Source organism: Onychomys torridus, chromosome 14 (assembly GCF_903995425.1).
Source record: "Onychomys torridus chromosome 14, mOncTor1.1, whole genome shotgun sequence".
In the NCBI taxonomy this organism is placed as follows: domain Eukaryota; kingdom Metazoa; phylum Chordata; class Mammalia; order Rodentia; family Cricetidae; genus Onychomys; species Onychomys torridus.
The window spans coordinates 19,388,985-19,403,347 of record NC_050456.1 but is presented as its reverse complement, the minus strand read 5'-3'; the positions used below and the strand labels follow the sequence as shown (position 1 = coordinate 19,403,347).

The following is a 14,363-nucleotide window of genomic DNA, read 5'->3' as shown; positions in this document are numbered from 1 at the left end:
TCAGTGGAGGGAACACATCAAAGTAAGAGATTACATTTCACAACAAGAAGCCAGAGGCAGTGGCTGAGCTTGATCTTAACTCACTGATAGGGATAACACTTCTGGGGACAGATCCTCAGTATCAAAGTCTCCATCTCTTAAATGCCCTACCACCTTGACATCATGGAGAGGACCTCATCTTCAGCACACTTATATGAGGAGACAAATCACACATACACACAGACAGACAGACAGACAGACAGACACACACACACACACACACACACACACACACACACCTATACACACATGTACACACACGTACCACGTACACATGCTTGCACATGTGCTCATGTGTACATACTCCACATGTCAACAGATTAACTAACCCAGAGTCATAAGTATAAACTGAGAGAATAATGTGAACATCTTTGTTCTTTGGCTGACAATGTAGAGGAAATGAGTAGTTCCCTTTCAAAGAAGCAAATTCACGGGGGGAACAGGATCCTATTAGTACTACATCTGTTAGTAAAATTGAATGAAGTTTAACACTTTTTAGAAATTGAGAATCTAGGCCCAGAAACTTTCATTGCAGAATTCTTCCCATCATTTAAACAATAAACAGTGTCAACACCATACAGTTCTCTAGAGAATGTCAAAACTCACACTTCAGTCTGTTCCTGTGCTTTTTGTTCTCACTGTAGATAGAGGAACAAGGCACAAAAACTCTGAATTCTGCAGACTACTCCATAGGTGAAAATGTCAGTTTCTTTAGGTTACAGCTACACAAAGTACTTGTAGCCACTTGGTAGGAGTATGCTTACTAGACTATGCTTCATTCAGCAGAGCTGCAGAAAACAATTTTGAGGAAATGGTAAGATAAATCACGAAGTCTAAGAAAAATATCTGTGGAACATATAGAATAAAAACTTTATCCATAAAATAAAAAAAAAGTTTAAAACTGAAAAAATGATAAAAATGTAAAGATGTATGAAGGTATTTGTCAATCTCTCTTCTCTTTCTCTGTCTCTGTCTCTGTCTCTGTGTGTGTGTATGAGTATGAGATTATGTATGGACAATAAATACATGAAGAGATCATTGTTCATGCAAATTAAAACCAAGACATGTCAATATACTCTTACTTGACTGTGTACAATGACAGCATGTGAGATGACCACATATTTTTTAAGGTATATAACAGCCAGAATCATTATTCATTGCTGAGGGATTGCAATGGAACAGTCACCTCAGACATGCTTATCAGGTTCTTATAAATTTTTCCAGATCCATCTACAGTACCACACATACAGTACTGTGAATGCTTCAGGAATAGAATAGAGTAGTACCACAACACCAAGAAGTCTCAAAATAATTTCCTAAATGGGAAAAAAAAAAACAGACTCAAGTTTTTCCTTTCTGTTTCTTTTTTTCCCCTTTTATTTGTTTTGTTGACTAGGTTTTTTCCCCCTCAACTGAACACAAGCTAGTGTTATCTAGGAAGAGGAACTCCAGTTGAGAAACTGTCTTCATCATATTGCTGGTAGGCAATTCAGTATGGTATTTCCTGGATTAATGGTGGATGTGGGAGGGTCCAGCTCACCACTGGGCATGTTGGATTCTATTAGCATGCAGTGCAAGTCATGGCCAGTTAGCAAGCTAGTAAGAAGCATTCCTCCCTGACTTCTTCAGTTCCTGCCTCTGGATTCCTGCCTTGGCTTCCACTAATGATGGACTATAAACCTGTAAGCCAAATAAAACCTTTCCTTCCTAGATTGCTTTTGGTCATGATGTTTATCACAGGAATATAAATCTAATTAGGACAGAAATTAGAACCAGTATCATGGGCTAGTATGACAGCCCTGACTATGTTGTTCTGGAACCGATTGAGTGCTAAAAGCTTAATGAGCTGTTATGAGTGCTTGGAAATTGGGACTGCTGAGGAGATGCAGAGAATGGAGGCCTGGCTTATGTATTTCAGAGAAACAACGGCACCATCGGGCTGTTCCTGTGCTTCTTTTTAAATTAAGAATCTGCTGAGGCTATGGGATGAAAGAGGAGTAATGCTGAAGTAACACCTTTGCTTCAATGGAATGGTTGATAAGGCTTAGCTGATATAGATAAATCAGCTGTGGTTGAGAAGAGCATGAATGGTCATGAAGCATAATTGGGATGTGGGGCTGGGTGGCAGGCCTGGGGTCCTTGAAGAAAGAGCAAGTGTAAGAGGCCATTGGTGAAGGTGCAGCCTCAGTTGCACTGGAGACACCAGCATCCTGGAGATTCTGGGAGAGTAGGACAGCAGCAGCTGTATAGTGGAGCTGGCCTGAGACTATGAGACAGACTATGTGTTCTGTGAAAGGCAAAATCCAGAGAAGGGTAGCCCAAAAGCATTTTGGAGTCCCGAAGATTGTGAGTCCCAGATACTAGAAACTGAGCTATTTATACCGTTGGAATTTTTGGTTTTACTTTGATTTTGTTGTACCTATGTCCTGGCTCTTCCCTTTTAGAAAAGAAAGTATGGAACTTTATTTGATTTTACAGGAATCCACAATTAAGAAACTTTGGATATTTTAAATGCACTGAATGTTTAAAGTGTTTGAAATTTTAAAGACTGTGTGACTTTGGAAGTTGTATTTTATATTGTAATCTTTATATTAACATGACATCTTAGGGACAAATAAGAAAGGAAAAGTTATAGTTGAATAGTGGTGTGTTAGTGTGTCAATTTTACAAGGGGTCAATTGTACTGGGTAGTTTTATGGTCAACTTGACAAGCTCTAAAGTTATTTTGGAAGAGGTACCTCAATTGAGAAAAGGTCTCCATCAGATTTCCTATAGGCAAGTCCATAGCTCATTTCTTGATTAATGATTCATACAAGGACCCACTTTCCTGGGAAGATAGTCTTTTGTTTTATACAAAAACCAGATAAGCAAGTCATGGGTAATAAGTCAGTAAACAACATTCTTCTGTGGCCTCTGCTTCCCTTCTTGCCCTGAACAGTCTGAATATGGAATATAACCTGCAAGCCAAGAAAATTCTTTGCTTCCCATGTTGCTTTTGGTCACGAAGTTATCACTGTGATAGACACCTAACTAGGACATGTGTCTTATTTTTAGTGCTTATTGTATGTCATTAGCTTTTTGCTTTCATTTTTTAAATTAAGTTTTTTCTTTAGTAGCATCATAATTTTATACATGTCCATAATGCATTCTGATTACTCCCTACCCCTACTCTTGCTTATTTCCATCCTATAACTAGTACCCTGTCTTCTCTTCTGGTCCCTTTCCCAGATTCATGACTTTCTTTTTCTTTCTTTCTTTCTTTCTTTCTTTCTTTCTTTCTTTCTTTCTTTCTTTCTTTCTTTCTTTCTGTGTGTCCCCTTTTTGTTTGAATTGAAAATTTGTGTTTCATGACCCCCGTTACCTTGACTTCCTTATTAAGGCCAAATTACAGAGTCTTAATTTCTAAGACTGGGAGAATAGATTATCAATATAATGGTTGACCACTTTCCCTAGGCTTGAGGAGGTATTAGAGTGGTAGAACTATTCTAGGTCTTGGCTGTTGTTTATTGTCAGTCAGTCTATCTATCATTTATCATTTATCTATCATCTATCTATTGATCTGTCATCTATCTACCTGTCTATCTATCTCTCAAGTATCTATTATCTGTATCATACATATAGCATGTGGTTATATATATGCATGTACATGTATGTTATACCATGTGTATGTCATACATTTTAATGATTTTACAATTATACTCTAAGAAGTTTGAATTTTATTATATTTGTCATACTGTTACTATTTATAGTCACATAAAGTATTAAACATCTAGTGATAAACTTACTAAGTATGCCTAAGATATATTTATCTATATATTTCAGTATATACACCACATATATAGAGATATAGATATATACTGAAAACTACAAAATATTGTCCAGATAAATTAAAATGGACCTAATGTATAGGGCCATATTTGGCTCCTAATAGAACCTATATGGAATAATGTATTTCTCCCCAAATAAGTCTATGTAGAATCACTGAAAAATCATAAAAGAATTTTTGTGTATGTGCAGAAATTTATGAGGTGATATTTAAATTCATGTGGATTATGAGTAATATAACTTAATATATAATTTCCAAATTACCTTGCATGGGAAGAAACTTGAAGGAGGAGTTATTATACCTTATTCTGGCACAAAGATGGATACATACACCCACACATACTCTTCATGAGAACCAGCAATACTACTCCTAGGTGTTTACCCACAAGAAATGAGAGCATATGCCCACTAAAACACTTGTACATAAATGTTTGTAAACTTTTTATTTGTAACAGCCATAAATTATGGGGGGAAAACAGATGTCCCTTTGTGGGTGAATGGACAATTATGCTAGAATAAACAATATCCATGCAGTGTGTATGAATGCATCCCAGTAATATTATAACTAGCAAAGGAAGTCATAAGGTAAAAAGTACCTAGAGAATACTGTGCTATTTCCTTTATGTGAGATGGCACCATATAAACTTGTCTGTGGGGACAGAGAAGCACTCTGTACCCATGGTGAGATTATTTGGAGGAAAAGGTCAGTGCACATGCTTCACGGCTTGATTATGACTTTGTTTGCATGGATATTGATGCTCATTAAAACTGTTAGATCTATGTGCTTATGTGCATTTTATGTAGTGTGTTTTATTCTTCAAAAAAGTAGATTTGTTTTTTAAGAATAATTGCAACTTGTCCATTGTTTTTAAGACTGAGGAAAGTGGTATTTCTTTTTCCTCTTTGTTCTCCAGTGCTATGATGAAATTATTGAAGACATTTTTAAAAAGTGAACTACTTTTTCCCTTTTAATTAGCGCAGTGGAAGCGGTGACATCATTTCAGCTGCTGTGTTTATTTTAGGAAAGTCTAAGAGACATGCAGAAGTAGTTTTAAGCCTTGTCATCAACATAGACTCCTAAAATCCCAGAATGTTCTGAATATATTTATTTTTAATTTATACAAAACAGCTCACATGAATGAAGCCTCTAATTTTATGAATAAGAAAAAGATGGGTTCATAATACTTTTCACTTTTCTTCAGAATATTGGAGTGTGGACATTTATTACAGTAGAAGGCAGACCACTCTCCAAATTTTGAGTTTTGAGACAAGGTCTCCCTATGCATCCCAGGCTGGTCTGCAACTCAGTATGTGACAGAGGCTAGCCCAGACTCCACAATTCTCCAATTTTCCTTTTTCTGGTTTCAGTATGATGGGACTCTAGGCTTATGCCTCTGCTTTTCAGTCACATATACTGACACGGGTGTGAGATTCAACAAGAATTCCAGTATCCAAAAGGGAGTCTTCTCCTTCTCTGCCTTGTGACTGTCCCCATCAGATCACAGAGCTTGACATTTGAAACAATCAGTCACCCCTCTAGAAAGCCATGTATCAGCAGGTCTTTATATCCCCAAGTTTCATTCATCTCAGTAGCTCATTTGTTTTAGTGAAAATCCTTCACACTAGACCGGAAAACCCTTTCTGATAGTGCTCATATGGCTTTGGATTTACAACATGAAGGAAAGCAAGGAACATAGTGAGGAGAGCCAAAGGAGAGGAGTGTTGTCTAGCATGGTTCTGTCTTAGGCCAGAGGATGTAGATCCTTCTTCTGTTCCTACAATGTGTTTAGCTTCCTTGAGTCATGTCTGTTCTGGAATATGTCAAAACAGGCTGACTTGATTTTTTGTTTGTTTGTTTGTTTGTTTTGTTTGTTGCCGAATTGTCAAGTGTAACAGAATTTTAATAAGCTGATTCCTGTTTTAGGTGAGAAAATGCATTCTTATCCTCATACCACCTAGTATGCCCAGTATGTTTCTTATTCATGTTACTATAGAAACTTCTTTGAATTGTTTTTTTTTTTTTTTCCTGTTTCTTTGTTTGTTAATTGGAAAACTGCTTGGTCGTTCATTATTGGCCTCACAATGCACAGCTTCTCTTCTATACAGGAGTCTTTGACTACCAAGTCTGACATTTATTTTCTTCTAATTGAATGTTCTAGATGTATGTACTTTTTCTAATTAGCTTATATTTATGCCCTGACATTTATTTTATTTTTCTTTTAAGACAAAATATTTAGGAAGGTTTTGACATGTAAACTATTGTGGTCTTGCTTTTGCAGTTCCCCGAATGTGGTTTCTATGGACTGTATGATAAGATCCTGCTTTTCCGTCATGATCCTGCCTCTGAAAACATCCTCCAGCTGGTGAAAACAGCAAGTGATCTCCAGGAAGGAGATCTTATTGAAGTGGTCCTGTCAGGTAGGGGCCCGTTCTCCACGTCCCCAGGTTAATTATTTCTGTTGGAAGATGTCTTGGACCTACGTTATTAAGTAACATAAAGCATACATAATGTACTTGTTTCTGTCATGAAATATGTTTTAGCTCTGACTACACGAATTTATTTTGGAAAGTCATGTCAGACAGAGAAGGAAGGATCATGTGTTCAAGGCCAACTTGAGGTAGAGTGAGTTCCAAATCAGATTTGCTTACATGAAAGAAGACTCTTTCAAAATAGAAGAAAGGTGGGAGAGAATTTGCCCCTTTTCTCTCCTAGTAAGGACTCTATTATATATTCCTAGTTTGTGCTTTCTCCCAGTCTCTAACACACTCACACCTATACCCCATCCACACCTATCCCCTCACTTACACTCACACCCACATTGACACATCCTGTTTAGCAACTTGAATGACTCAGACAACAGCACAGTTATTGTGATAGTGATGTTGAGGTGCCCATCAGGTCCCCAACTGTCTCCCTGACTTTAGTGGCTGCTGTCTCTCTGACAGAAGAAATCCATTGCTTCAGATTTTCTAGACTTCCTTTCCTGGAGTTCTTTACCTGATCTGTGCTTGTCCATGGGTGTCCTGATCTTCAGTCCCCATGTCTGTTTCTTCTGTTTCCTTTGCCTTGTTTGCTTCCACTCATGCTTTGTCTCTGCACAGCCTCTACGTCTTGGTTATAGGAAGTCCTTGTTTGCCCTACCTGCATTGGATAGCTTGTTATCACAAGATAAGTTTTCATTTTACCAAAAAAATCATTTTCTCTTGTTTATGTGTCTGGGAAATTGCTAAGTAAAAATAATAAGCAAAAAGCTTTGATGATTTTTCATTAAATTTTCAAGCAATCCTGTACTTCTCTGTGGTGCCATTCTCTATGGATTTCTGGCACTTGCTTACTGCAAGTGTTCTTATACAGAATGCTAGGGGACATCTCAAACAAATCATTCAGAGAAATCATTTGTGGCATGTATTATTACCATAATTCATATTAAACCTGCAGCCAGGCCAATCTGCAAATAAGGTGTTCTGTTTTCTGACTGTAATTGCTAGATATTAATACCCAGGCATACACGAGGACTTTCTTTTTTCCCCAGGTTTTGATTTTTTTCTTATTCTTGTTTTAAACATCAAAATATAACAAAATAAAATACAGTAAGATAAAACAAGCTATTACACTGAAGTTGGACAGAGCAGCCCAACAGAGGGAAAAGAGCCCCAAGAGAAGGCACAAGAGTCATACCTACTTATTCACACATTCAGGAGTCCCAAAGAAGTACTAAACTAAAAACTATAATATATATACATACACAGGTATTTGATGCAGGCCTGTATAGGCTCCATGCTTGTTGCTTCAGTCTGTGACTTTATATGAACTTAGCTCAGTTGATTTGGAGGGTCTTATTCTCCTGGGGCCCTCCATCTCTTCTGGTTCTCACTCTCCTTCTGCCTCCTCTTTCACAGGGTTCCCTGAACTCTTAGAAGAGGGATTTGTTGAAGACATCTTATTGTAGAGCTGTGTGTTCCAAGGTCTCTCTCTGTGTGGAATGTCTGGCTATGGGTCTATGTATATATTTCTTAGAACCATTGCCCCCATATTCTAGTGTCTTTGGCATAGGAAGTTGCTCTGCACTTTACCAAAAGAGAAATGTAAACATCAACCCAGCCATAAAACTTGTGATCTTCAATCTGTCCTGCTACAAAATATACTAGGGCAATGGTGGCATAGAGCTTATTGGGGGAATTACCAACCACTGTTTGATTTGACTTAAGGCACACTCCATGAGATAGAACCCACACCCGACAGTGCTTAGGTGACCAAGAACCAGACACTAGATAGCTCAGAGACCTTGAGTAAATCCAAAGACTACTGGGCCTAAAATAAAAGCAACAATAAAATGACCCCTAATGATATTCTGCTATAGTCATAGACCGGTGCCTTATTTAGCCAACATCAGAGAGTCTTCCTCCTAAAGAAGATGCAATAGGACTTTTAAAAATTGGATTTCTAGGGGTTGGGGATTTAGCTCAGTGGTAGAGTGCTTGCCTAGCAAGTGCAAGGCCCTGGGTCCCTGGGTTCAGTCCTCAGCTCCGGCAAAAAAAAAAAAAAAAGGGTTTCTAAATTTAATTTCCTTTTTTCTCCATCATTTTACTTGTCTATATACATGTTATATGCATATATGCACATACATAAATGCTCATAGATAGATAGGTAGATAGATGATAGATTCATAGCTACATAGATAAGTAGATATCAGAGATGTAGATACTACATTTTGTTTAGTTACCTTCCTCTTACCTGTGAACTTGACAGATAGAGCACTGTCCTCATTGTCCTCTAGTGATTAGCTTCCTGGGCAGGATTACACAGCAGTGTAATTTAAAGAGGACACATGAGACTTCCTAGGACCCCAAAGGTTATGGGACAAAGGATCTTGTCTCATATGCCCCACATTTGATCCAGGCTGGAGATGAATGGTACATTATGCTTCACCTATAATCCATGCCATTTCCTGGAGGCGTTCTTGAGATTCACCCTCACCAGCACTCCTTCTGCCCTTTGACTGGTTAGTGACATAGCATTAATAAACTATGGGCATTTTGCTGTAGTTGGAAGTTTCTGGAGTTACTCCTGGTGAGGAAAAATCTCTCCCACCTGCTGTCCCACAGCCACTTAAAAAATAATCACTCAGAAGCTTATATTAATTATAACTACTTGGCCATTAGCTCAGGCTTATTACTGACTAGCTCTTACACTTAAATTAACCCATAATTCTCATCTATGTTTAGCTACATGGCTTGGTACCTTTTCTCAGTTCTGCCTTGTCATCTTGCTTCCTCTGTGTCTGGCTGGTGACTCCTGACTCAGCTCTTCCTCTTCCCAGAATTCTCTTCTGTTTGCTCAGCCTATACTTCCTGCCTGGCTATTGACCAATCAGTGTTTTATTAAATTAGTGTACAAAAGCATTATCCCACAGGATTTTCCTCTTGAAGATTCTGGTTTTACCCTTAAATTTTATTTACCTAAATTGTCTGATTTTTTTCTTCCCACAATTAAATTTAATATATTCCTTTGGTATAAATGCAATGTTATATTTTTTGTTATATTTAATGTTTCACCATTGGAAATGTTTTCTGACATAAAATCTCTGCAAAAAGTAAGAGAAAATCTAGGGTAAAATCTAACTTTGAGAAAGGTTACTCATTTTTCTCTCATCTCCCATCAGTGCTTCCTCCTTTTTTGTGACTTCTGAGGTCTTTTATCATCCTCAAGCTGCTTTGAGAGTTCATAGTGAACCAGGCTGTTGCTGGTTAACTAGTTGGCTTTCCTCTCCCTCTCTGAAACATATGACTTCTATGACTAGTAGGTTTTGAGCCAGTGGTAAGGAAAATATTGCTCAGAAGTGGATGGGTTGGGTAGGAAGAAAAGGAGGAGAAGTGGCATCACAGTGTCCTAGGATACACACCTGGCTTTGGCAATTGCTCTATGTTAAGAAATGGATTAATTTTATACCTACTGTCCTGAAGCAGGAAGTACTACACATGGACATTTCTCTTGGCAATGTCAAAGCCATGCCCAGGTTCAAGTGCATGGTACGTAACTGTGAAATAATGGTCATGATCGATGTCTTACGGAAGCCTGATTATGTAGCCAGAGCAAATCAGATGGGTTACAGGACCATATTTACAGGACTCAACCTTCTTGGTACTTTTGTTTTGGTCTTCTTCTCTAGTAATGCAGTTTTATGTCCATGTTCATGTTCACGTGTCTGTGTTGTATAGACGCTTACATCAGGAAGAGTCACGAACAGTATTTCCACAAATAGTATTTCCACAGACACAACCAGTTTGAGATCAGCTCCTTTGAATATTTTTTAATATCTTTATAATAGATTGTGTTCTATTTTCACTCTCATGGGAAGCTGTTTCTCCCATATGTATTTGTTTGTGCCTCATGTTCAAAAGCCTCATTAAAAAAGCCAGTGTCCTATTTGGAGACCAATTCTGTTTCTGGCTTGGTCTCAGCCAGTGACACAAGAGTTGAAATGAAGGCAGAGAGGACCATGTGTTAGATATAAAGTTAAAGAGTTATGAAAATTATTTGGAAGTAGTTGATATAAGAAAAAGAGCTGGGCGGTGGTGGTGCATGTCTGTAATCCCAGCACTCAGGAGGCAGAGCCAGGCGGATCTCTGTGAGTTCAAGGCCAGCCCAGTCTACAGAGCGAGTTCCAGGACAGGCACCAAAACTACACAGAGAACCCCTGTCTCAAAGAGAGAGAGAGAGAGAGAGAGAGAGAGAGAGAGAGAGAGAGAGAGAGAGAAAGAAATAGTGTTAAGATGACTCAAGGGGGAGCTGGAGCCACTTGAGAGTATCAGCATTTTCTTCCCTATTGTTCTTGGTATTCTTTCACATTGTTCAGTGTAGTTACCAAAATAGTCAGGCCCTCCTTGAGTGATGAAGGACTCATTTCATGGACATAGAGTACTGGTGATTTTCTTTATGATTGGTTCAGTTTGTAATACCTCTGAGGTTTGGGTATTTTGAATTAAAGATGCATCTTATGCTAGATAAAGTACCATACACATGAATAGGACGTGAGTCTCAATTAGTTTTTTTTTTGTTTTTGTTTGTTTGTTTGTTGTTTGTGGGTAAAGTGCTATGTACAATGATTGAGCAGTTCTCAGAATCTGACCATCTGGGCTCATCCTTTTGCCTATTCTTTACTACCAACATCCTGATCAAGTAATTTAATGATTCATAATTTCCTTGTCTGTGAAATGGCAACAGCCTACACTGTAGGTTGTCACAAAAATAGAGCAAACATGTAAAACCCTCAAGAACATCTGTACCGTAAAACTGCAGTAAACGTTAGCTGTAATATTGTTTGCTTTTTGCAGCCTCTAGGCAGACATTCCCAGGAAGCCAAATCTGATAACTGAGGAATGGCAGGTTAAGCAAGATTTAAAAAAAAAAAAAATTCTTAGAAGATTCATCAAAACTTTTGTACAACTTTGAAGCCATACTTTCCAAATTTCTATGTAAAATTGACTTTATCACAGGATGGTTTTAGCATCCCTTGAGTACCTACTAGATCTTGCCTCTGCTGCCCTATATTCTTCCTGGTCATATCCATGAAATGATTGGTTTGAAAATAGGTTTCTAATCTCTATGCTGAAGGCACTTCCCTCTCCTTTCAAATAGGGCAAGGATTCTATCATTTAAAAAAAAATGGGGAATTAAGGGGCTGGGGAAATGGTTCATTTAATAAAATGGTTGCCCCATGAGCATGAGACTTGAGATCAGATCCCTCAGAACACAAGTGAAAAGCTGGACTTGGCATTATGCATCTGTAATTTCAATGCTAGGAAAGGCAGGCTGGACAAGCAGATACCTGATGTTTGTTGGCAGATGAGAAACTACATCTCAAGAAATTAGGAGACGAGATGTGATTAAGGATGACAGTCAACATTGATATCAGACCCCTGTGTGCATGCGCGCGCGCACACACACACACACACACACACACACACACACACACACCACATACACGCAGAGACCAGGACAACTACTGCAACATCAAAAACACCAAACCAACATACCTCAACACAAGGGGCGGTTATGAGAAAACCCTTTGCCATTAGACTCCATGCCTTATGACATTATTTAAAGCACATTGCTTCATTCTTCATGACTCAGGGTAGCAGAACAATTGGAAAATCTATGCAATGCACATTTTAATGAGCTGAAATTCTTGAGGGCTTGTGTGAAAAATTCCTTCTTCAGTTAGATAAGCTGATATTTCCAGGAAGCATTGAGGGTGTGTCAACCACAGGGGACAGCAATGAGCTTTCAGGATCCATTCATATTATCTTTATTATAGAACCACTATCCTCTTCTCTCTCAGAACAAGTAAATGTTTAATGCAGTTACTCAGACTACAGCTGGATTAAGGCAATGCTGAAAGCTCTTGCTTATACATTATGTTGCAGCATACAGGTACCTGAGGCAGGAGAATTGTCACAACTTTGAGACAGCCTGAGCTATGTAAACAGTTCTAAAATGATGAGTAAAATATAAAATATTAAATAGGATAATACTGCCACTGCCCAGCCAGGGTCTTCTATAACTTTACAACCCTGACTAAAACTAAAATCATGACTTAGTGACCCTGATTTTTCTTAATGGTGCCTAAAACATAATCCCCAAATACTAACATGGTAACATTGTGGAAATGACCTTATTTCTATTTAGAAAGTGTAATGATTGACTCCCATGGTATCATGACATTTACATGTCATAGAATAGTCTGTTGTTTCACATAGCTGGGTCCCTCTCTGAAATACTCATGATGTGAAACAAAGCTCTTGAGAGCAGTACAACAGGTTACATGCTATATTATACAACCAACAAAAGTTGTATTTATTTTTCAGAAGTCAAAATTAATTATGGGTAAGATCACCCCAGTTCTAACTGTGTGAGTAGTTAGGTTGTAAAAGCTCTGGGTCTTAGTACTCAGTGTATATTTCTTTGTGACTGCATTTGACATAGAATACTCCAGTCTGAATGGTGATTTTTTTTTTTTGTGTCCAGTTTTATAGTTATCTGAAGGTATCTGCAAGTGTGGGATTCATGTTATATGACCTTGGAGGTAAATTCTCATAACCCCCATGGATGCCTGAAACCATAGTACCAACTCCTATATAATCAATGTACTTTTCTAATACTTATACATTTATGATGAAGTCCAATGAATAAATTAGTCACTATATGAAATTATCAATGATAATTAATAATGGCAAAATTATTGTAATATCTTACAATAAAATCCATGTGAATATGTTTTTGTCATACTGTATTCATCCTTCCTATGATGTAGGAAGATGGTACAGTGCCTACATGAAGAGATGGAATGAGTAGGAACCAGATGCATTTTAGGCTCCTGAGTAAGTGTACTTGAACATAAGCCCCACAGAAGCTTAATAATGGATCTGATGCTCAGGTCACAGAAGGACACTTTATGATTCTATCCCACTAATCAGAGCATGGCATACTTCTGTGTATATGAATGGCTTCTCCAAATTATATTTTCAGACCCTGGTTAAATACTGACAGGAGAAACCAGAGAAAGTAAAATCTAGATGGCAGTGGCTTTTATCTGTAGTTCTTGTAGGTATAGTATGTCTAATCTCTTCTCTCTCCTTTATAACAATATTATTTTAGTTTTTGTTACATCTTTATGTTTTCAGTATACCTATTTTTCTTTCTGTATACCACACTAAACCCTTTTATGAGAAATAGACTGCCAAGGGCACTCAGCAGGTTGTAATGTTTCCCCTTACTCCCTGCCTCCCACTTTGCCTTATTTGTGATCTCAATTTCCAAGTGGTGACTTGACATATTCTTTCCTTACTTCAACAGTCTTCTTGGTTTTAGACTCATAGAGTGGATCACCCAAGGACATCATGGTGCAGTGGTACATTGTGTCTCCTCTTCCCCTTGCGCTGTTTCAATATCCTGAGGCACAGAGAACATTTGCTCCATGTCAGATAGAGAAGAGGAAAAGCCTCACAGGGAATAGTTCTTTGAAGGCTTTATTTTATAGGAAATTTTTTTTTGCATGTTTGCATTGTGCTTTGTGATAGTGATGATAGCAATGATGTTATAAAGACAGCATTTGATGTATAGGCATCATATTTATGTTATAGCATGCTGTATAGAGCTTGATTTTGATAAGTCATTGATGTCATCCCAAAGCTTTGATTTTAGCTTCATCTGAGACACACACACACACACACACACACACACACACACACACACACACACGCAAGTCACTTTATTTCTCTGTTTTGATCCATCACCAACAATCCACTATCAACAGAATCTCCAGTGTGACTGAGCTTGAGATTTCTTGAGACTACTATAAAACATTCATATGTGTTTGTTGAGTAAATACTTAAATTAATAAGATGAACAAATCAATAAATGAATTATTAGATTGACATTCTAAATATTATATTCAAAAATTACTGCTGGCCTGTCTGACTTGCATCACTATGTCTGA

At 37.8% G+C, this 14,363-nt stretch overlaps 1 protein-coding gene across 3 annotated transcripts in view; it reads left to right on the top strand.

The window, feature by feature from the left end:
* The window catches only part of Prkd1 (protein kinase D1), a 325,536-nt gene that overhangs the window by 170,996 nt on the left and 140,177 nt on the right, over nucleotides 1-14,363 (top strand). For all 3 annotated transcript variants that reach the window (XM_036206037.1, XM_036206036.1, XM_036206038.1), the window contains exon 2: nucleotides 6,144-6,282. In XM_036206037.1, coding sequence (XP_036061930.1) covers nucleotides 6,144-6,282 — 139 coding nt within the window. The remainder of the gene's footprint in view (nucleotides 1-6,143; nucleotides 6,283-14,363) is intronic.